The 21,166-nt window shown below is 38.9% G+C and overlaps 3 protein-coding genes across 3 annotated transcripts; all 3 read right to left on the bottom strand.

Annotated features, from left to right (window-relative positions):
- Positions 1 to 1,479: 1,479 nt before the first annotated feature.
- On the bottom strand, positions 1,480 to 3,907 carry MELLADRAFT_60616 (uncharacterized protein; the record flags this gene model as incomplete). The annotated part of the gene is made up of 5 exons (XM_007406382.1): positions 1,480 to 1,638; positions 1,729 to 2,159; positions 2,228 to 2,947; positions 3,033 to 3,104; positions 3,184 to 3,907. 5 exons carry the CDS (start codon positions 3,905 to 3,907, stop codon positions 1,480 to 1,482), a joined length of 2,106 nt encoding a protein of 701 aa, XP_007406444.1.
- A 1,231-nt stretch (positions 3,908 to 5,138) lies between these two features.
- Positions 5,139 to 7,329, bottom strand: MELLADRAFT_47226 (uncharacterized protein; the record flags this gene model as incomplete). Its single annotated transcript, XM_007406381.1, has 3 exons — positions 5,139 to 6,079; positions 6,154 to 6,741; positions 6,824 to 7,329. The coding sequence occupies 3 exons, from the start codon at positions 7,052 to 7,054 to the stop codon at positions 5,597 to 5,599; spliced, it is 1,302 nt and encodes a 433-aa protein (XP_007406443.1).
- Positions 7,330 to 17,842: 10,513 nt separating this feature from the next.
- On the bottom strand, positions 17,843 to 18,662 carry MELLADRAFT_74257 (uncharacterized protein; the record flags this gene model as incomplete). Its single annotated transcript, XM_007406380.1, has 5 exons — positions 17,843 to 17,881; positions 18,007 to 18,071; positions 18,171 to 18,318; positions 18,397 to 18,521; positions 18,618 to 18,662. 4 exons carry the CDS (start codon positions 18,505 to 18,507, stop codon positions 17,843 to 17,845), a joined length of 363 nt encoding a protein of 120 aa, XP_007406442.1.
- Between the last annotated feature and the right edge of the window lie 2,504 nt (positions 18,663 to 21,166).

The following is a 21,166-nucleotide window of genomic DNA, read 5'->3' as shown; positions in this document are numbered from 1 at the left end:
CTTGTGATTCGAATTCGGTGGTGATAGTATGGCGCGTAAGTTGGTCTACAGATGGATCGCTCTGAGTTGACGGCGGTGTGAGTTGAGATGGAGAACTGCAGTGAATTTAGTGGTGGTCCAAAACCTTGAAAAAGCTAGCTGTATGCACCATAGGTCCCTTGAGTTAAGCGCGTGGCCCGACCTTGAGCTTTCGGGTTTGCCACGGGGCCGTGTCAGGCACTTTGTGTACAAAATGGAACAATTTCGCACCAGAGTGCGCCTCAACAGGCCTCAACTGCCTCTAGTCACACCAAACTTGATGTCAAAATTATCATTGTTGACCAATACCAGTCCAATCAGCAAGGTACTGGGTGGTCATAGAGTTTGTCAGATGTTGTACTTTGTACATCCACATGATCCTTTTTGCATCATTTGTACCAAGAAAAGGCTTCTGTGACAGTGGGGTACCATTTTTGTCACAAATATTTATGAAGTATGGACCTTGAAATCGGGTATTTTTAGAAAAAAGTTTATAAAACCCACAAAATTGACACAAAGCCGGGGGCAGATTTGGAATCCTCACATTGATAGCAATCCAAAATTGTGCTGAACATATTGTTTTTAACATTTTTTGCAGTAGAGGAAGTTCTTTTCATACAATGGAGTTTTTGATAAATCAGCTTTTTGGCAGGCCCAACATTACACGCTTTTAGACACTACCCACTATATAAAGAGAATCACAAGAACAGATTTGAAGAACTACCAAAGAAGATGCAAACAGTACCACATGCACTTGAAAAAGAAAACAGTGTGGTGTCTTTCACCATCAATCAAATCAAGATCCCTCTACTAGATGCTTTTGGGTCAGGAAGATCATGACGTGCAAATTCTGAACAAGGGGAGAGGTATACATCTGGTGATCCATCATATTTTTCATATTTCATGAAGAAATTTTCACTTTAGAAACTGGTTTTGATCACCAAGTTTGAATCAAGTCAGGACACGTGTATTGGAATTGACTGAAGTCTAAGAGACATCACTGTTAACCTGAATTTGCATGAGCAGTAAGCTTCCATCATTTCACCAGAGGTGAAAATACCAAAAACGCCCATAAGAAAAAGAAAAAAGACAATAAGATCAATGTGAAAAAGAAAAGAGGGTAATTAAGGGTAATCTACCAGTACCAAACCAAACACCCATAAAAGAAAACAGATGATGGATTAATCACTCTCAAAAAAAATATCAGATGATGTTGATCATCTACTTGTACAAAGCAGATTTGTTTACACTAATTCAACTATGAAGAAATTTTTTGTCAGGAATTTAGCTGGAAGAATTTACTTCATGCTCCTTGCTGAAACAAAATCTAAAACCATAAATACCACACTTCACTTGAAAACAAACCTCAAAACGTAACTAACATCCTCAACATTCCCCTGATATACTATTGTAATGGAATCACACCATAAATAGGATATTTTCATGTTCTTGATCTCATTTCTATTTATTTATACTAGGATAGTAAGCTCTTGGGTCTGGGAGATCATCAATCTTATATCTTGAATAAGGTGCAACATGCTTCTCAAGTGATATTGCAAATTTCTTGATATGTTCTTCACCTTTTGAGAGATCCTCAAACTCCCAAACTGTGTAGGGAGACTTGAAAACATTTCCATATAAGACACTTGTCAATAATTATCTAATACGAGAAACATTACAAAATGAAATCAAGGAGATAGAGTCACTCACTGTCATTTCACGTAGTATTGAGAAAAATGTGTGGATGTGATATTGCATAACACATTCTTTTGTCTCTGTTATTGTACCAGCAAAGATCCCTGAGTCAAGCACTTCTACAACCCTCTTATACATGATTTGCCTATATTCCGCATCTTCATATAATTGCCTCAAGAAGATCTCTGCTGACCCTGGAGAATATCTGACCACATGATCTATAACCTCAAGGACCATCAAGTACACCTTTGGAATCTCATCATGATCTTCATGGGTAATTAAGATTGTTTTTACCATGGAAAGTAATGTTTTCACCAAGCTTGGATCAAGCTGTGGCAAAAGTGGGGTAATGTTCTCAAGGTACACTCCTAGGTATTCTGTTGCAGGATAGTCCATCATATACACTGGCAATAAATCCCTATGGGCACTGGCAAAGTAATATGGGCCTAAGAGATATCAATTAGCTGGATGGATTTCTTTTCAAATTGAATTCATTTGTAGCAATTCAACTCACATGTTCTGAAGGGCATGTGCTTGTAATCAAAAATACTCAGGAGTCCACCTTCCAAATCTGGGAATTTGTCCAACCAAAATGGCACCAGTCTTGGGATAACATTGGGTGTGTGTCCAATGCTATGAATCACCAAATCTTTCAAGGGACGATGCATGAGAGAAGCAATGACCATCAGCTTATACCTGTCAAGTAGTGCGCTGTCTGAGATTTCTTCAAGATCTCGGAAGTGAAAGAGGTTGTCAGATAATTTAAAAAAGTTGTGTCCTATGGAGTCTTGAGAAGTATCAATCATTTCATGATATGTTGCATCAAAGTCAATCCCACTTTCAATCATTTCTGGTTTCTTGAGGATTTTTTTAATTTTGGCCTTGAAGAAAGGTAGATGAAGATCTCTGTAGAGCTCAAATTGGGTCTCAGTCCATCTCAGAAGTGCATCGATATCTACTCCATTTACATTCTGCCAATGACTCATAAGGTAAATCAAAATTGCCTTGCCATATGTTCCTTCCCAGCTAGGCATTTCAACATTCTTGAAATAGCTGGCAAAGCTTTGTATCATGGCCTTGATACTCTTGTCTTCTTCAGGAAGTTTGATATCCAGTAGGTGATTGCACACAAATTTATCAATGTCAGTTGAACTTGTTTTGTCTTTGAAATAGATTTCCCTGACATCATTATGTGATTTCAACAAGCTGGCCCTTGATAAGCATTCCTCTAAACCTAATAGAATGTTTCATACGTCAGAACTGGAGCAGTAACTTCAAATTGTTTTATTCCAAAACTGCTGAGGAAAATGTATACTTACCTGGGTTTGTCATGTCCAACTTTGGTGATGAGAATAGTGACTGGAATTTTTGTGTAAATGATTCCTCAAATTCTGTTTTTAGGAGAGACACATTGTCACACCAATCAGGCCCATGTATCAAGTTAAATTTAGCAGTGAATATATGGCAAACCAATGGCTGCTTGAATCTCCAAATAAACATGATTCTTCCAACGAGGATTTTTCAATTCATTGACTATGTTTGTTGATTTTGGAGTCACATGCTTGACAAGCCCAGCAACAATACCCAAAACCCAAGTCCTGTTCCATCCTGGCAAGGTATATTTGTGTAACACCAGATGTGCCGTATTAATGCACTCTAGTGCTAAGCCTTCATTTGCATGAATCCATGAATCCCAAGGCTGCAAAGATGTACCTAGTTTTGAGACCAATCTCTGGGTACTGTCGGCTAGCGTTCTGACGAGTGAATAAGTAGTACTTGCAGAGACCTTTTTGGCTGACTGAAAGAAAAATGAATAGGGTACAGCGTCCAGTGGGGGCGCAGGTTGGAGGACACCACTCGTGGCACTTGCTTCTCCAATCAAGGATGGGCCTTGGCCATTGCCAGTTGGTTTGATCTTCATTTTCTTCTCCGGAACACGCGAAGAGTCTTCTCTATGCCTACTTTTGGATTTTTTCCTAGTTCTATCTACTGTGATTGTGCCAATTTGATTTTCAGCAATAAGATTATCTTCAGGTGCGGTGAAAGTTGACCTATTCACCATGATAGATTTAACATCGGAAGCAGATGAAGTAGCCTGATTGGGTAGGTTCCTGAGCAAAGCAACATTTCCTTGTGCAGATAGATGTTTACAGAAGAGCGATGCTAACAGAATCAAGGGCGCGAAAGAATTCATATTGTGTGTTCTTTATTTGTCACGAGTGCCAGTTGGGCTCTTGGACTGGACGTCAGAGGAGCTTTATAAATTTATGCGTTTTTTCGAAACATGAGAGGATTCCTTTCTGTGAAGATGGCATATTTGGAAACATTCACTGCGCCTCTGCGCTTTACAGTGCAAGCTACCTGTTTTGACCAAACTCCTGCATTGCCCTCACGGTAGATCTTTATGCTCACCTGCGTCGAAAAACCGCTTCAGGTAGTTTGCTTCCTAGCGTTTTCTTCCTAGCAATCAAGAGAAGGCGTTGTGTCAATCTGTGAAGGCTTCGAAGAGGAAGAGCAAGTAGACACAGTTTTGACCAAATCCCATATAGCCCAGCATTTATCAGCAAAGAGCGCACCAGACTTCTTGAATTTTTACATTACAATACTACAACCGTTACCCAGCGTCATGCAGTGAAAATAGTCTTACAGTTTTCGGCACATCGCAGTGATTTTCACCTTCCTCCGAGCTCTTTTGTGCTGAGGTTGTGCAGTCATCTCCAAGCCTTATCGAAGGGTTCGAAATTTTGAGGGAGATTATTGAGCGGGAGTCTAGATGACAAACAAGTTTCGGACGGTCAGCGATCAGAGACTCGCGGGCTTGCCAATTAGTCTATGGCTCTCAACCTGACTTAACCTGATACCGCTCTTCAGAAAATGGAAATGAAAAACCTAAACCAAGTCATGCAAGGAATGATCTTGCTTTCTGTGGTAGCTTTGGGTTATAAGAATTTATCAATATGATTTCATTTCACTTTATTCTTTCATTTGTGTGGTTTACTACTACAAATCACGTGTTCATTTGAGATGTAAAATTGAGGGATGATAGTTTTGCATATAGTGCATCCATCGTGAATGTGTTATGATTCTGAGTGTTGAACTAGTTGTATATTGAGATTGGGAAGCTGGATGATGCCATATCAAAACATGAGTAGGGGGTTCAATTTTGAAGCAAACATGATAATCAATCTCTTGTGGGTTACTTCTTTGACTTATTCAGGTGATATTGCTCGAATAGCTGAAAGAATCATGATTCAAAGTTTGCCTGATCAAGAAGTCTTACTCAACGAACCTATACCGCTTGCGAGAAAAACAAAATAAAAACAACACTAGGAATGGATTGGATTCCTTACAAATCCTCCATTCTTTTAGCTCTCAAGACATGAACAAAATTTCTCAAAAAGATTGGTCAGTCTTGTTCAAATAAGATCATCAATATTTTCTTTCATTTCCTTTATTCTCTAAAATCTTAATCATAAGAAGAAAAATCAGAGAAAAGAAGAATCAGAAAAAGAAATCATCCAAAGTTCACATATACTCAGAGAAAAAAAAAGAACTTTCAAGAAAACAAACAAGGACATTAATGATTAAGAAAATGAAAAAAGGAAACACTAATAACAGATGAAAAGATAAATAAGAGTAAGGGAGGACCATGTTAGATTTTCTGTGTTTTCTTTGCCTAGACAAAAAAACAATCATCATGGTATGAGAGTAGACGATGAAGAACAGCAACAACAACACAAAAAGAATGTGAGTGTAAGACAAGGAGAAGAACGAAAAGTATCGATAATCGTTCCCAAGAAAAGAGATGATGAGGACAAGAAGAGAATTAAGAGTTCAGAGCGAATCAAGAAAGCAAGAGTATGTCCGAGGTGAGTTGAATGACTCAAGAAATCGAAGGAGATGGTGGTGGAGCACTGGTGGATAAGTGATAGTTCTTCAATCGTTCTGGCATCGTAGGAGATTCCACTAAACCAGCTGATGGGTACCGATTAGCACCATCAGTTGACCGTTTACCCTCACCCATCATCATCATCTTTTCTTCCAATTCAGCGTCCTCTTCTTCCTCAGCTTTGACCGAAGAACCAGGTGAAGACCAAGTAACGGATCTTCGGGATGAAGAGGACATCGTCAAGACCGACGAAGTAGGTGATGAACTGATCGAGAGTGATGAAATCGATCGAGGTGGAGCTGGTCTACTCAATCGATGTCCTGCTCCATACCAATCTCCTACTACTCTTGAGGCTCGTGAAAAGTATCCGTAATTGTACTTCTTTACCACGACGGCGGAAATCGTACTGAACCGTTCCCCAAGCTGTTCATCCAACATGTTCATCACTCGTTTCGCTCCCGCATTCTCATCTGCAGACTATTGGAAACAAAACAACAAATTGGTAAACAAATAACATCATCAAATTGGTGAAAGATAAACAAAAACTCAACTTGACAAGGTGAACCAAGTATAAATCTAGCCAACATTAAAGCTCCATCTGCAATCTCTACTGATCTAATCCCAACAAACGCTCGATCAAAGAGACTGAGCTCCATAAGAAACCTAGTCAAATGAGCAAGGGTGGTATTGGAATGTTGTAAAGATTGAGATTTGGTGACCATCATCGACTTTGAAAGTTCATCGGCCAATCGAATCCTCAAAAACGCTTCAGGAGTAGGATGTCCAAGTTGCCAACCAATGGTGGTAAGTACATGTCCTTCCATTTGAACAAAACTAGCTTCTTCATAAGCTCCACAACACATCGCACTCAGTTCCCCAACACCTGGGACTCGTTCCTTTGCATCCTCATATTTAGCAGCAATCCAAAGGGAAGCACAACCAACGAGTTGATAATGTTTCTTGAAAACTACTCGCTTAGCTACATAGCGATCCACAATATTAACGGCCAAATATAGTGTTTCGGGTCTTAAGCGGTATTGTTGGTGAATTTCAATCATAAAATCAATCAAAAATGGTCGCATGAACCATTCTAACTCGGGTTGAAGATCCATAGTCTCTACTGCTGGAATAGTTTCAGCCTATTGTTGAATGTAAAAAAAATCATCAGATTTTTTTTAGTGTGAGATGAGTTGGTATGAAACTGAGATCAAAATGACGTACATCCAGTTGAAGCATGTACTCTTGAGCTTCTTCACGATATTCACCCACCAACAACATAGTCATCAACTCGCGATCATGATCAGGATTTCGGCTGGGTTTTGGTTGAGACGAAGAGGAAGAGTTAGAAGCATTCAGACGAGATCGACTGGATTGAGTAGATCGACGTTTAGGAATTCCAGGAGAGTTGAGACGAGATTGAGAGGTGAGGTTGGATAGAACTGATGAGACCATTTTGAGCTAGATGAAGTCTTCAAAGTTGATTTGATGAAACACTTGAGTCGAATGATGCTGATGCTACTGAAGTTGAAAAAAAATCGAATCGAGTAGGGTTGATGTGTATGGGGTTGAAAAGCAGGATCAGTTTTTAAGTTAGTGGGTCTGCTAGTACAAGTTTTTGATGTTTTGTTGGGTAGAAAGGTTTGACAAGGAATTGCAAGGAATCACAAGGAATCACAAGCGATGAGGGAGAGAGATGTATAGTGGGATGTACTAAAGATGAAGTGTTGATTTCGATAAATGAATTCAAAAGATTTTATTAAAAGATCAGAGGAAGGTTCATGAAGGATGTGTAGATGAAGAACTAGAATGGAGTTTTCTTTAGGATTGAATCCAATCAGTTATATCACTTTGTATCCGATCGACAGAACTTTTTTTTCTTCCTAGAACCATGCAAAGGTCAATTAGAAATGGTAGAAAACCTTCAATAGGTACAAATTATTAAAGCCCAAAAGATGGCTGGATAGAAGGTCAATTTAAGAGATACTTTTATGCAAAATCACTTCAAATCAATTCTCGATCGATCCAAAAACAGAAAAAAATAGCTAAGAACTACAGCTCATCTAGAGTTGTATGGGTTGATCGTATGTCATCAAGTTTATGGTTGGGAATATCTCTGGTCTTGAAATATATGTTGATAACTGGTGCGATTTGAAATAGGTTTTCAAGAGGAAAATCAAAACTTAATATGATAAAAGAAGGAAATTAGGAATCAAACTTCAAAGGATGAGAAAGAGTAGTAAGAGAGAGTAAATTGAGGAAAGTCGAAGGACAAGTCGGAAAGTGAGAGTGGACTATAAATCTATATTTGATGATATCATCATCCAATTCCAATTCCAATGGCACGATTCAATGGTCAAGTGAGATTGTAATCAGCATTACCAATTCGAGTGGGATGTACCAAATCTTCACATTCCATCGAATCATTCAACATTCTTTGAGTCTTACTTAACTTTCTTCACAACCTTAACAACTTCACTTCACACACTCTTGTACATAATAGTCGTCACTTATTCCTCAATTCTCATGTCACATCACCCTTCAAACTTTGCTGATGTCCGACTCTCATGGGGACTTGAAGTTGAGTTCCTCAACATCTTCTTCTCAAGTGTGTAAAATCAAATTGAATTGAAAAATGTGTAAAATGTGAGAAAAGTAAAGAGTGAAAAAGATAAAAGAAAGTCAATGTGAAAAAGAATGAAAACGTGATTTTAACTCTTACCAAAAAGACTCTACTTGATCGATCTTGAGAAAACTTTCTAGAAAAACAACAAACAGCACAAAACATCACATTAAAAGCCATACCAATCAAACTTTCTTGCCAGTTGGTTTTCAAATCTAAAAACTTTCAATACTCACCCTTCTATCGTCTCTTTTCCTTTCCTTTCAATTGTCTGTAAATCAATTAAATTAAAACCAAAAAAAAACTTCAAATAGTTCACCAAACGAAAGTTATATCAAAAAGACTGTAAATTAATAAATGAATGTGTTGGTGAAGTTTTTCAAAGGAAAACGGGTTTCTTTGGAATTAAATCAAAGAGTGTGTGAGTGATTGTTGTTGATGAATTTCTGCTTTCTCAATAAAGAAGGGTATAGAAAATCAAAGGTTTCCAAAAAGAACAAAAAAACAAATATTAGAAGTTGGTACGTAAAAAGTGGTAAAGAAGATAGATAGAGTAGAAATGATCGGAACAAAAAGTAACAAGTCGGAAAGGAAGACGTCAAATGATTTTATATAAAATCAATCTCATGACCGTTTATGCACATTTCCTTTTAATTATAAATCACGATGATGTAATGTTTATGGTTGAGTGGTTTTGGTTTCGAATTCAGGAACATTTAAGGTACCAAAGGCTGTGATATAGGACCAAAATCACGTTCGATTGGTACGGTCATCAAGGTTGAAAAGGAGGCGCGGCGGTGGTTTGAGAAGGGAATTTTAGATCTTCGTAAGCTTTTCCATAACATCTTGACTCAGATAGGCCAGTCGATCCCCGGAAGTATGCCGAGCTGTATCTTGAGCCGTGAGACCGATTACAGTTTCGGTCACAATTCGGGCTGTCATCCATCAAGACCGACTCCAAAAGTCTCGACGTGTGGTGTCAATCGGCGAGAAGCAAGAAACCACGGCTAACCTAAACCACGCCAGCCTGAAAACCACCGGTGCTGAAAACAGGCTTGACGCCGGTTAGGCCGGAACCCTCTCGAAGGGCCTTGTACATACAGTGGGTTTCTCGACGTACCGGGCCGTAGGGATAACCGGCTTCAGCAAGAATCAGAAGCCGATCTGTAATTGGATCGTTTTCGCACCATAAGGCTTGAATCTGATAGAGTCTGATTAGGTCTGATTGAGAGCATTGGGTAGTCATTAGGGGTACACAAACATGAAAACCCGACCTAAAAACCCATGGACAAAACCCATGACAGCCCGATTGTTTTGTCCATGGGTTTTTAGGTCGGGTGTTCAAGTTTGTGTACCCCTATTGCCTCGAAAGACGTCTTTTCCTGAAAGGGTGATTGAAGGCAAAATCATGTAATAAACTTTCACAAGCAAGAACTTGTAACTCCTCATTTGTTCATTGCCGTTGATCGAACAAAACATCAGCCCGCAGAAATCTAGAACACTTTGCAAGATGTTGACAAGCAGATTGCATCCGTAGCTTCATCAATCGTCCATCTCCCCATGAGACGTTAGCAGAGAGTATGTCATTGTCATATGAGCTAATATTTGATAACGCAGGAAATCCACTGAAAATCAAAAGCACAAATTTATGGTGTTCAAACATGTGCAAGAAATTTGCAAAACCGATGTGCAAGATCCGTGCAAGATCCGTGCAAGAAATCTTGCACGGATCTTGCTTAATTAATTTTTTCACAACCCCCTGCTGTATGTGTTTACCCTTTCTCATCAAGGGCAAACTGAGTCCTCGAAGCGGGGAAGCCTAGGTTCACACATAACTTTCTTAAGTCTGCAAGTTTTGTGCAAGTTCTATGCAAGATGTTTGAAAGAACTTGTACAGAACTTTCTCGCAACTTGCAAATTTCTTGCGCATGTTTGAACACCATAATTGAAGGGAATACACAAGGAAGCGGCGAAGAGTTGCAGCTACTTGACTGGCAGAAACATTGGGTTTTTGCGGTCGCTTCTGCCCTCTGACCTTGCAGCATTGCAGTGTGCACGCTCGGAAAAACCAGGCAAGAAAAAACAATGTCTTGGATAGATTCCAAGACAACAAAAACAGGTGTTAGACCCAAAGTTCTTGAATATAAAGAGCCTAGCAACTTGTACAGCTGTTTGCAGAAAAAATGCCATCATCCAGTTTTCTTTATTTTTTATTTTTTTAAGTTGCACTAAAAATTGCCAACGCAGATTCTACACAAGAGCAGCTGTACGTCATGATGTGCTAATTGTTAAAGATTGCACAGAGTCTCCTCACCAAAGGTTGAGAAAGCTTGTGCATTTCAGATACAAAGGCAGCATTACTTGTGATCTTTCACAAACTTCACACCCTCAAAAAAGTTGAGTACAGCCTCCTACAGCTCTTATTGTAGAATCTACGTTGATAATTTTTAGTGCAACTTGAAAAAATAAAAAATAAAAAAACTGGACGATGGAATTTTTTCTGCAAACAGCTGTAAAAGCAAGCTGATATCAAAAGTATCTTCAATATCTTCTTCAGGTACTTGTTCATCCTGAAAGCTTCTAGCAGAGGATTCATTCTCTGTGATAATCATGACTTGAGTCATTGAATGCAAAAAGCACATTGTGCAAAGTTGATGATTAACTCATTGGATTGAACAGATGTAAATTGGTAAGACCCCCACTCAAGCCAAAAGCTCAGCACTTCTGCCTTCAAGGTGTCTCAATTGACACATCTTGACTTTGAGTCATATACAACGTTAGTGAACATATGTCCCCTAAGATGTGCAATGTGCAATGATTTCAATCTCATCCTTGGCTTGAAGGCCTCTATTTATATCTCATTGAGACTTTCATGTTACCCTTTATCTTCCTTTTTGGTGCCTTCAAAAGTGCCTTCAAAAGTGTCTTTTTCATTTTGTCTTTTCCGCTTCCTTTTTCTTCTTCTGTTTTCTCAACTTTTTTTGAATTTTTCATCTCTGTTACTGTTTATTCCTATTTCAACATATGTATCCTCTTTTTCCCCTTTTGGCTGCAATCATTTTCATCACTTCACCTCTCCACTACACAATTATAAAGCTCAAGTTTTTCAGTTTTCTTTAATCATGCATCCATCAGTCCATTTTATTTTATTTTTGAACCACTTTGTTTCTCCTCTATCAGTAAGTCTTGCTCCTTTTTCCAATTATGGGCTAATGATATTTGCACTGGCCAATATCCTACCATTCCATGTTTGCTTACACCACATATTTGGCCTTACCTGATCCAGTCATAGCATATTCAATTGTTGGGTTAACTTCCTTATGTCAAATAAGAAGGGATAGTCCACTAATATATGAATAGTAGCAGTTGCCTAAAGACTGCCTTCTTCAAAGAAACCAGCACAAGGGCACTTGCTGGCCACTTTGTGATAACAGAGAGAAAGATAACAGGCACCAGAGAAAACTTTTCAATAGTTTTAATAAGTATTATTCCAGTTTTTAAGCACAAAAGTCTACAAAACAACATCAATTACTAGCAATACTGTTTGAAGTATTAGGGCAGTTCAAGTTTGACAAAGCCCTAAAACAGAACTGTGCCTACAGCAAGATGCTGCTTATAAATTTCAAAGTCGGAAAAACTCTGAGAAAGCCCTACCTGAGGAGCACATACTTGTGCCAACCAAAGTTGAAAGTCTACAATTTTACAGTGCATTGAGGCTAAAAGACTTATAATTTTACAACATTTTGGGTTAACTTGAACTGCCCTATTATTCCCAAAGAGACTTATAGTCTTTAACACACATAAATAAATTTCTCCTTGCTTTGAAGGGGCGGATTTAAGTGAAATTAGTACAAATGTAGTGAATAAATGATGATTTATAACACTACAACAAATGTATAGGATGAAAGGGGAACAACAATCCCAAAATCATCTGTGAGTATGTATATCAATGTGTAACAACTCTTACAATGGTCAACAGCCCTAGAAACCAATCAATTTCGACCAAAAACCCCTAATATTCATGTAATGACGCAATGTAATGACATTGTTACTAGATGATGTAATTTACACAGCCAAAGTGATCAAGGATGTAACTAGATGTTACACAGTTCTTCTTACAACGACTACAGGTGATTTTTTCCTTGTAATCTGGCTGAAAACCTATTTTTGAAGTCATGGGTTTTTTCAGATGATGTCTAATTTTTGAATACTAAAGTTTATCTTATAGAGCTCGTGATGATGATTAATAATAAGCACCATATCAAGTACTTCTGATGAGTAATGGGTGAGTTATTGAGTTGTGAAGTTAAGGTTTGCTATGTAAATGCTGTTACATGTATGCATGTAAGTGTAAAATTCGAAGTTCAGACCAATTTCTTATGCCTCCTATAACTTTCTTCACAAACCTCTGTTACTAGTGATTTAACACTTGTACATTATGTAATCTATGCTTCTGCATTGAATGAGCCATCTACCATCCAATTCTGACCTCATTTGAAATATGCAATAAGCTGAAAACCACTGTTTTCAACAAAATTCACACCTTTTTACTTCTTTACACAGCTATTGCTAACACTCTCCTGCTCCTGTAATATTACATAATCTTCTATAACCTTAAAAGTCCCGGAAGATCCACTTGGAAACCTTATATATCACTAAGAGCATCCCCAATGTGCCGGGAACTGGAAACCTGGTACAGGTGTCACAAATGACACTTGGACACCTGTATTTCAGCTTCAGCTTCAGTAGGCAGCACCGCGCAAGCTGAATATGAGCTTTGGGTTTCTACCCCTATCTAAGGATAGGACACAACCAGATCAATTGCATGGATCACCGCTTGATCTGATTGAGGTTGTGGTGATATGTGCTTCAAACTGTTGAGATAGGACACGAAGGAACAAAAGAGGCAAGTTTTGTTGTCTCAACGTGTGCAAATTGTGAGAAATCACATTTTCAGAGGTTTCTGGCTCAGCTAGAAACAATTAGAACGGGCCGTACATATTCCAGCTGGTGGAATAAACAAAGTCACGCCCATGGCCAACTGTGCAACTTTTTACTCACGCTGGAGGCTGTTTTTTGGAAAATCTTTGCAAACATAATTTTGACATTACGTTTCTGTCAGAAATTTTAGGCAAACCCTATGTAAAGGTTATGTTTCCGGCGGCGTGTTGGGGATGCTCTAATACCACCATGGTGAGGAGTACACGTCTGTTAGGCATACTCTTCACAGAAAATAGAGTAGGAAAAGGAAGGTGTGGTCTTCACGTGGTACACCCAAGTGAAGACTACAGCTAGTTGACCTCTAAGAAGAGGATTTGAGAAAGGGAAAGGAAAGATAAGGGCAATAAAGAGCTAATGTTCTCTAACCTTGTGAGACTGTGAGGGGCAGGCTTTACACTTTGGTAAACCAAAGATCCTGAAGGCTACTTTAGACTCCTTAAAAAGGAGGAAGCTTTGCTACTTTAAGGTTTATTTCTAGAGACAATGAATGCCCTGGGCTCTTAGAAATCAGTACCTTGGGTGTTCAGCAATGGAACCTGTAATTCTCAAGAATGGTCTTTAACAAGCTACACAACTAACCACGTACTTGAAGATCCTCTCAGTAGGAGTCAAGTAAAATGTGGTTCTGTGTTGTGATTTTAGTAAAAAGATGGGGGGTGATTCTAGGGAAGAAGGGGGGGTTTATATAGTCTCAGTTTCAGCGTCAACTTTTGGTTGGCGTGTGAGTCTTGTCTATTCACGTGTCAACTTGTGGTTGACACTTGGGTTAGGTTTACTATGTATTTAATACATTACATACATGTGTTTAAGTGGATCTTGACACTGAGCCTTGAGATGTAGCTTATGGCTTTATACAATATTTTGATATTACATATGGTACTGTTAGCCCATGGTACTGTAATTAGGGCTCAGGGCTGACAACCATCACATATGTAAACTACCCGTAAAACCCTTTTTTACCAACTTTGAAAAAGTGCTGTTTTCCTAATAACTTTTATTGCTCCTTATCAGCCATCAATATTAAAATTACCACTGTCTAATATAATTATTTTCCTTCATATTATAATCTCCCAAAACCCATAAACCTAATATTACTACCCTAAAAGCCATTTCCTAGCCTGTATACCTATATTTTTGACTTTTTCCAATGTTTTTGTTTATTTTCTTTTCACAATCATTTTGCTAATAATTCCTATTCATCTTAATAATTTGTTTGAAATAAAACAGCCTCATCATATTGTAATTTGCAATTTATAAGCCTTAAATAGCTTCTATTGATCAGATTTCATCAATTTTGAATTTTTCTTTACACTGAGCTTTTCTAATAACTTGGTAAACTACTTATGATTAACTTTCTTTGATTGATCCCATAAATTGATCACCACACCGGGATCCATGATGATGAGCTTGAGCTTCCGTGGAAGAAACCAACACAGACCATCACTGAACTATGAACCAACTTGAGAGAGGGTACCAAACAGGATGCATCATATTTTTCAGCCACTTTTTGCCACACCCAAACCTTTGAATATGGCTTTCCAATCTTGAAGGTGGATTCATTGGTCCAAATGACTCGCTTCCAATTGTCCACTATCCACGCTGAATAGTTCTTTGCAGATTCAAGATGTCACTTTATGTTTATCACTCAGATAGGGCTTGACAATTGCTACTACCAAGTTGTAAGCAAGGAATTTCAGAGCCAGTTAGATTGTAGTAGCACTTGCTTTTGTTGCAGATCCCTGGAATATATCACAAATGGGATCTTGTTGAGACTGTTTGACATCACACTCAAGATTTTGGAGATTGCAATTGGTCAACAGGGATGGTTGACTCAACAGTTTTTGATGCTCAACTGAACCTTTGATCTTGAATCTAGCAATGACAGATTGAACTGTTGTGACTGGACACCCAAGGGCATTGCTGACTTCACTGTTCCTCATGTTTTCTAGGTGCATTCCAACCATATGGTTTTGATATCAGATGCTAAGGGCTTCATGTCAAAAATTTGAGAAGTTATGAATGAGATGTTTGACCACAAGATCTCAACAGAAAGAATTGCAATCTCCCAAAATCCAAAAAATAAAACCATAGCTTTTACACCACTACATGTACCATCTTGACTTGCAGTTCAAAGCTGTTTTAGGTAAGCTGGCTTTACCATCAATCTTCTTTGTTTTACTACCTTTGAGCCTTAAAACAGTGGTGTTCCAAACTGGGGCTTTGAATCCATGAGCACTTGCAGCATTCTTGGGTCCAGTGGGTTTGTCATTGCATGTCACATGGTGGGTGTGGCGTGAAAAGCGCACCCTTGGGGAGCACCCGGGGCGTACACCCTGGGCGTGCCCTAGTTATATAGCTAGGCAAATGCTGCTAATGGGCCACGTGAAGCGGGATAGCTTCCTATGAACCACCTTGATTTTCACCAATTAACACCTTCAGAATACTTTCAAAGTTAATCAATTTCATCCTAACTTCGAACACTGTAAAGTTTACACCAACACATCATCAAGATATGCCCAAAGTTAAAAAGAAACATACATTTGAGATACTCCAAATACCCACAATCTCAAGACCTTTTCTGTGAAGCTCTTTGGAATTGTAGCTCACGCTGCTGGGGTCAAAAGCCTGTTTTCTGGGATGGTAGCTCAAAAAACAAAGTCTTGTCCACATATGAATGTCACCACTCCCAAGATGATGTCTCAGATTGATATGAATCTTCGATCTGAGAACCCAAAACATTCATCCAATCTTTCATCCAAACACCACACTGTCAACATATCCAATGATGCTCTCAAAGATGTACAGTTTGAAGATATGGATTAACTTCAAGAATTTGAGGACAGAGTTCATTATGATGATACTGAAGACCCCAAAGATTCTCAATTAAATTGATTAGAATACATGGATACACTCTTCAACACCAGTCTATTTAATAATGAAAAAGTTTTGGAGAAGGTGATACAGATATGATTGATGTGTCTCACTCTCCTCCTGAAGATGAGGATTGGAACGAGGAACATCTCTTTATGTGATAAATGTAGTAAAGGTGTTTAAATGTCATACAAAATAAAAAATCTACACTTATAAGAGGCTTTGGTGCCTCGTTTTTTCCAGAAAAAAAAGCTCTTTTATCCTGGGGGTGTGCCCTGACACCCCCACCAAAGGCGCACCTTTCAAAAATCAAAAAGGAGCACCCTGGCACTCCCCAAATCCAAAACCCATGCTCCCACGTGAATTGCATGGCTGGTGTTGAGCAGACATAGATCAGGGTGATCTCATTGTCACATTTAACAAAGTCCCACTTCTTCTTGTCTGTTTTGTTTCCAGGTCAAGTGGTAGGTTGGGTGGCAGGTTCGGTTCCAGACAGAACTGTTTGGATGGCTTTTCTAGCCCAAGGTCTAGCTATCTTCTTGGGGGTAGCCATTGAGAAAGACAGACTAAGACTGAAATCATCAAGAAGAACCAGCTCAAGATGATGATAACAATGAAAAGTAAAAAAAATCACCATAGGCTTGACCCAGTAAAAAGGACTTGAGACTTGAGGAACTAAAAAGATAGCAGACATGACCCAGTAAAAAGATAGCAGACTTGAGAGACTATGAAGCTGACATTAAAGAGCTAAAACAAATAATTTCAATTTGAAAAACCAACTTGGGCAAAGCATAGCAGGCTTGAGCAAGTAAAAAGAAGAGATTGAACTTGAGGAAATAAGAAGCCAACGATAACAAGATAAAATGAATAATTTTGATTTGAAAAGAGGCTAGAACTGGGATAGTCTTGAAATAGAAGACTGTCTGAAAAGAAAGAAATGTTGATTGAGGAACTACCAGACTTTGAATATCTGGTTGAGTTTGTAGAAAGATACTCTCTGGCATGTTGTTACAATTTTGGTGTGAAATCTTGTCAGAGAGTATCTTGTCGCGGTATCCAAACTGACCCTTGCCAATGCACAAAGTGATTCCCAGGTTCTTTTTTTAAAAAAAGCATTATGCTGGGTTCCACTGTGAGGTGTACCTTTATATTATTTTGAACTGATGCATCGCACATATAAGGCGGACTTATTTCTCAATTATAGCTGGCTTATAAAGAGCGGCGACTGGGTATTGATCCATGGGTTGCAAAGGAGCCCCTGAGAGACTTGCATTTCCCAGGTCAGGTCTGCTTGAAAGTTGACATACCAGTCCTCACAGCAGATGCTCACGTAGTCTCGGGAGCGCACCCAGGGTTGAAAATTGGTCTTCTTATTCGCAACCAAGGATTCCGATGGAAGCCCCGTATCTCATAAAATGGTGGCAGCATGATAAGGCAAAGCACAAATCCCGAGCAGACATCAACACTGACAAGGTCACATAATTAAGAGATAATAAATCTTGTAATCGTCAACTTGACTGAGCAGTAACACTTGGTCCGGTTTGAAATACTCCCACATGAATCCAGATCCTGAAGTGATGGAATCAGTCATGAGAGGCGGTTTTGGGAGGCTCGAATAAAAGGAGTTGAGCTCGCAGTAGGCAAATGATTGGCGACGTTGAAGAAACATTGTAGTTAAACTCATAGGGTAAGGCATGTGTAGGATGATCATACAGGATTATAAGAATCTTTCAATCGATTGCTTAGATTTATGCATCATTGGTTTCAACAACTTGTGTTTCCAATCCCTATATAAATCAAAAATTCCATAACCATCATGAATGAAATTAGTAAATGATCGGAAGTTTGGATAGCAATACTTGAGATAAGCTGAATAGTTTAATTGAAAGAGTTGACTTGCCTTGAATTCAACCACGTCAACAAAAGTAGCTAAAGTGTAAAGCTTCTCTTTTGAGTCCTCGTCATCGTGACGCTGACCTACAATGCGTGAAGATATAATCAGCTACCCATTTTATAAGGACACAAAATGGGGGACACAGCGAGAGAGAAAAGAGGAATCATCAAAAAGATACATACGAGCAAGCCTGACTCGAATCCTCCGTGGTACGTTCCTGATACCCTTGTTCCAAATGGCAGCGTTGAGAGAAGGATCAATTCGAACATCTTGAGTTCCCATAGCCTTACGAGCAAATTCAGTAACAGCCTTCACAGCTCTTGGGGCCCTCTAATTTCATGAAAACATCATCTCGATTCAGGCAAATGATCTTGATTTCGATGACTTGAGTTCTGAATTATCCCTTACCTTCTTGAATCCAAGACCGTGAACGTGTTTGTGTAGGTGGATTGTGTATTCACGAGTTACCACATCGGATAGAGCCGATCGAGTCTTTCGTTCCTTCTTCTCTGGAGCCATCTAGAAAATTGAGTCTAAGGAGAAAGTTGGAGATTGAGATGGTTTCTTTCTTTGATTTTATCACAAAACCAAACCTTCAGCATAACATAGAGAACGAATCGGACACTCACAAATGAGAATTTTTACCTTGAGCTGTTTCGGCAACTTGAGAGGGCGCGGGCTGACGGTGGGCGTTGGGCCTCGGTTAGTTTACACACATAATCTGTTGTCGTGTGACCTGTGTAGCGATTCTCATCACATTAGGGTTAAAGACAGTCCTCGATTCGAATCACGCCTGGCTTATGATTTCTAACCTTCAAATTTCGATTAGGTTTCTGATCTCCTGTTGGAGAGACAATCCCCGAATGGCCAAGTGACGAAAGAAAACTTCAATCCAGATCATCAACTTTATTTCGTACTGAGCTTGTTCTAGGCTTTTCCTAGCTACCTCTCCTCATCAGCGTCCCATGGCATTTTTTAGGAGTTTGTTCAGGTCTGCTCTAGAAAACCAAGACGAAATAGGCAAGGCAGGAAGCAAACATATCAAACGGAGATATCATTTTGCGGTTGTCTGATTTTACTCGGCCTACATCAACACGCGTTTCTCAGCGAGGGGAATAGCTCACGTCTTCCATAATTTTTGCGAACCTAGCCAGTCAACCAGAAGAGAGGTATCTTTTCTGAATTCACTTTCAATTACCACTCCATTCCCTTGTCCGATTGCCTTATTAATTTCGAGAAAACCAACAAAGAAATGATCATGAAATTCAAATCATTTGCTTCAAAGACTGCTATGAAGGTCCTGAGATCGATTCAAGATGCCTAACTTATCTCAATGTCTCAGGAGATAAATGATGATTGCTTTACCGTATGTTCCTTCCCAGCGAGGAATTTCAACATTCTTGAAAAGCCCACAAGTATACGGCTTGTGGATTAATGCTTGAGTCTTCTTGAGTCTTCTTGACATTCAATAGGCATTTGGTGATAAATCCATCAATCTTGCTCTCTTCTTCTAGGAAGTCTCTTTGCCGGATCTCATCATATGATTTAAACTGGACAATTGCCGCCCAGCCGCCACACAGGGATGGGCATGAAAATGCCTTACATGTACCTTACAGTCACATCATGAATGTCATCCAAAATAAATACATGCAATTATGATTATGTGTTGATATCATTTGTGCACAATGTGAAAACCTTGAGGTTATTTACTTGTGGTTGATGTCCTATTGACTAAGTGAAATAAGTGAATCATTCGTTGAAAGAACAACAAACTGAGAATACCTAAGAACTGGATAAGCAATGTCTGCAGACAATTGGAATCATTTAAAAATTAATTCATATTTACCAAGCAGCTCCAGTGTGGCTCTTGTGACAGTCTGGGCGGAAGAAAGCACAATGAAGAGAAGTATTTCCTCCTCAGCTGAACTGCCTTCTCTTTCTCCATTTTCCTGTGACATACTTGCATTCTTATCTCATCTCGCCTATAGATGTAACCAGCTTTCATTTTGAACTCTTTTCAGTTGTTGATTTTCTCTTCCCACCCTTCCTCACCAGGGTTCTTTTGTGAAGGTATAGTATCATCAAACAGTCAAATCTGTCCCTTTCTGACTGAAAGTTGAAAATCACAAAGATATTTAGAAGAAAATAAGATGGCATTGAAGAGTAACATAAGTCTGTAACCATTTTGAGATTCATTTTCATGTAGGTTTCTATGTATTCAAAGCTTTTGATTTGGCAATATTTCCCAGTTTCTTCTCAAATACATTCACACTTGCCTTTACATGGACTATGCCTGCATCCAGCGACTTCAATTCTGTCTGCTTTGTTTTTGATTCACCCTGAATTTTTAAATCTTCTATATGCCCATGTCCATCAATGTTTACTGTCTTTAGCTTATCAAAAATTGACTATCACTCAAATTCAAAGATTCTGTTGATCAAGTAATCAATATTAAAAGCAAACAATCAAGCAGAGAGTTGCAATGATGTGCCACAAATACAACAATGTAATAATAGAATTGGTCCATGTAATAAGGTCATGTTCAGCCCTTCACAATTGCGGAAAACCTGCAGTGCTTACCACAATGACCCAAGTTTAAAAGGAATTGCTCAGAAGCAAATGTTAGACAAAGGTTGTCTTAATTTGCTGCTGATCTGCCATTTAGTCATCTTCACACATGATATTGTTCATGTATTACTTGAGTGCACCAAGACCTGCCTGGCTACGCTCTTGTCCTTGAAACCTCACCGAAGGCACACTTTTGTTAGTTAATAAGGCACAGTGGGGTGGAAGAGATATATTCAAGAAGTGATCAAATATACATCAGATTTTGAAGTTTGGTTTCAAGCTAATGAATCAAAAAAGTCTTATAAACAGACAGTGCCTAGAAATTAATCTCTGTCAGTCGGGGGTATCTCCCCATCATGCTACTCTATCAAGCCACCTTTTGTGAGTACATCAAGAGCGTTATCAACAACAATCTCAAGCCGAAGGTGGCCAGGTGATTCTGCAGCAACCCTATAGTTCTGTGGGTTTTCTGATGAGAAGAAGCAGGTCATGCTTATCAGAAACGTGATCTAGAAAGATTGGAATCAAGACCTCACTTTGAATCCTAATCAAAAATATATGAGTTTTGAATCCATCACAATGGGGACATGGCTTGTAATGGTACCAATGT

This window comes from Melampsora larici-populina, assembly GCF_000204055.1.
Source record: "Melampsora larici-populina 98AG31 unplaced genomic scaffold MELLAscaffold_6, whole genome shotgun sequence".
NCBI lineage: Eukaryota > Fungi > Basidiomycota > Pucciniomycetes > Pucciniales > Melampsoraceae > Melampsora > Melampsora laricis-populina.
Note: the sequence above shows the minus strand (reverse complement) of the source record. Positions and strands in the feature narration are given on the sequence as shown.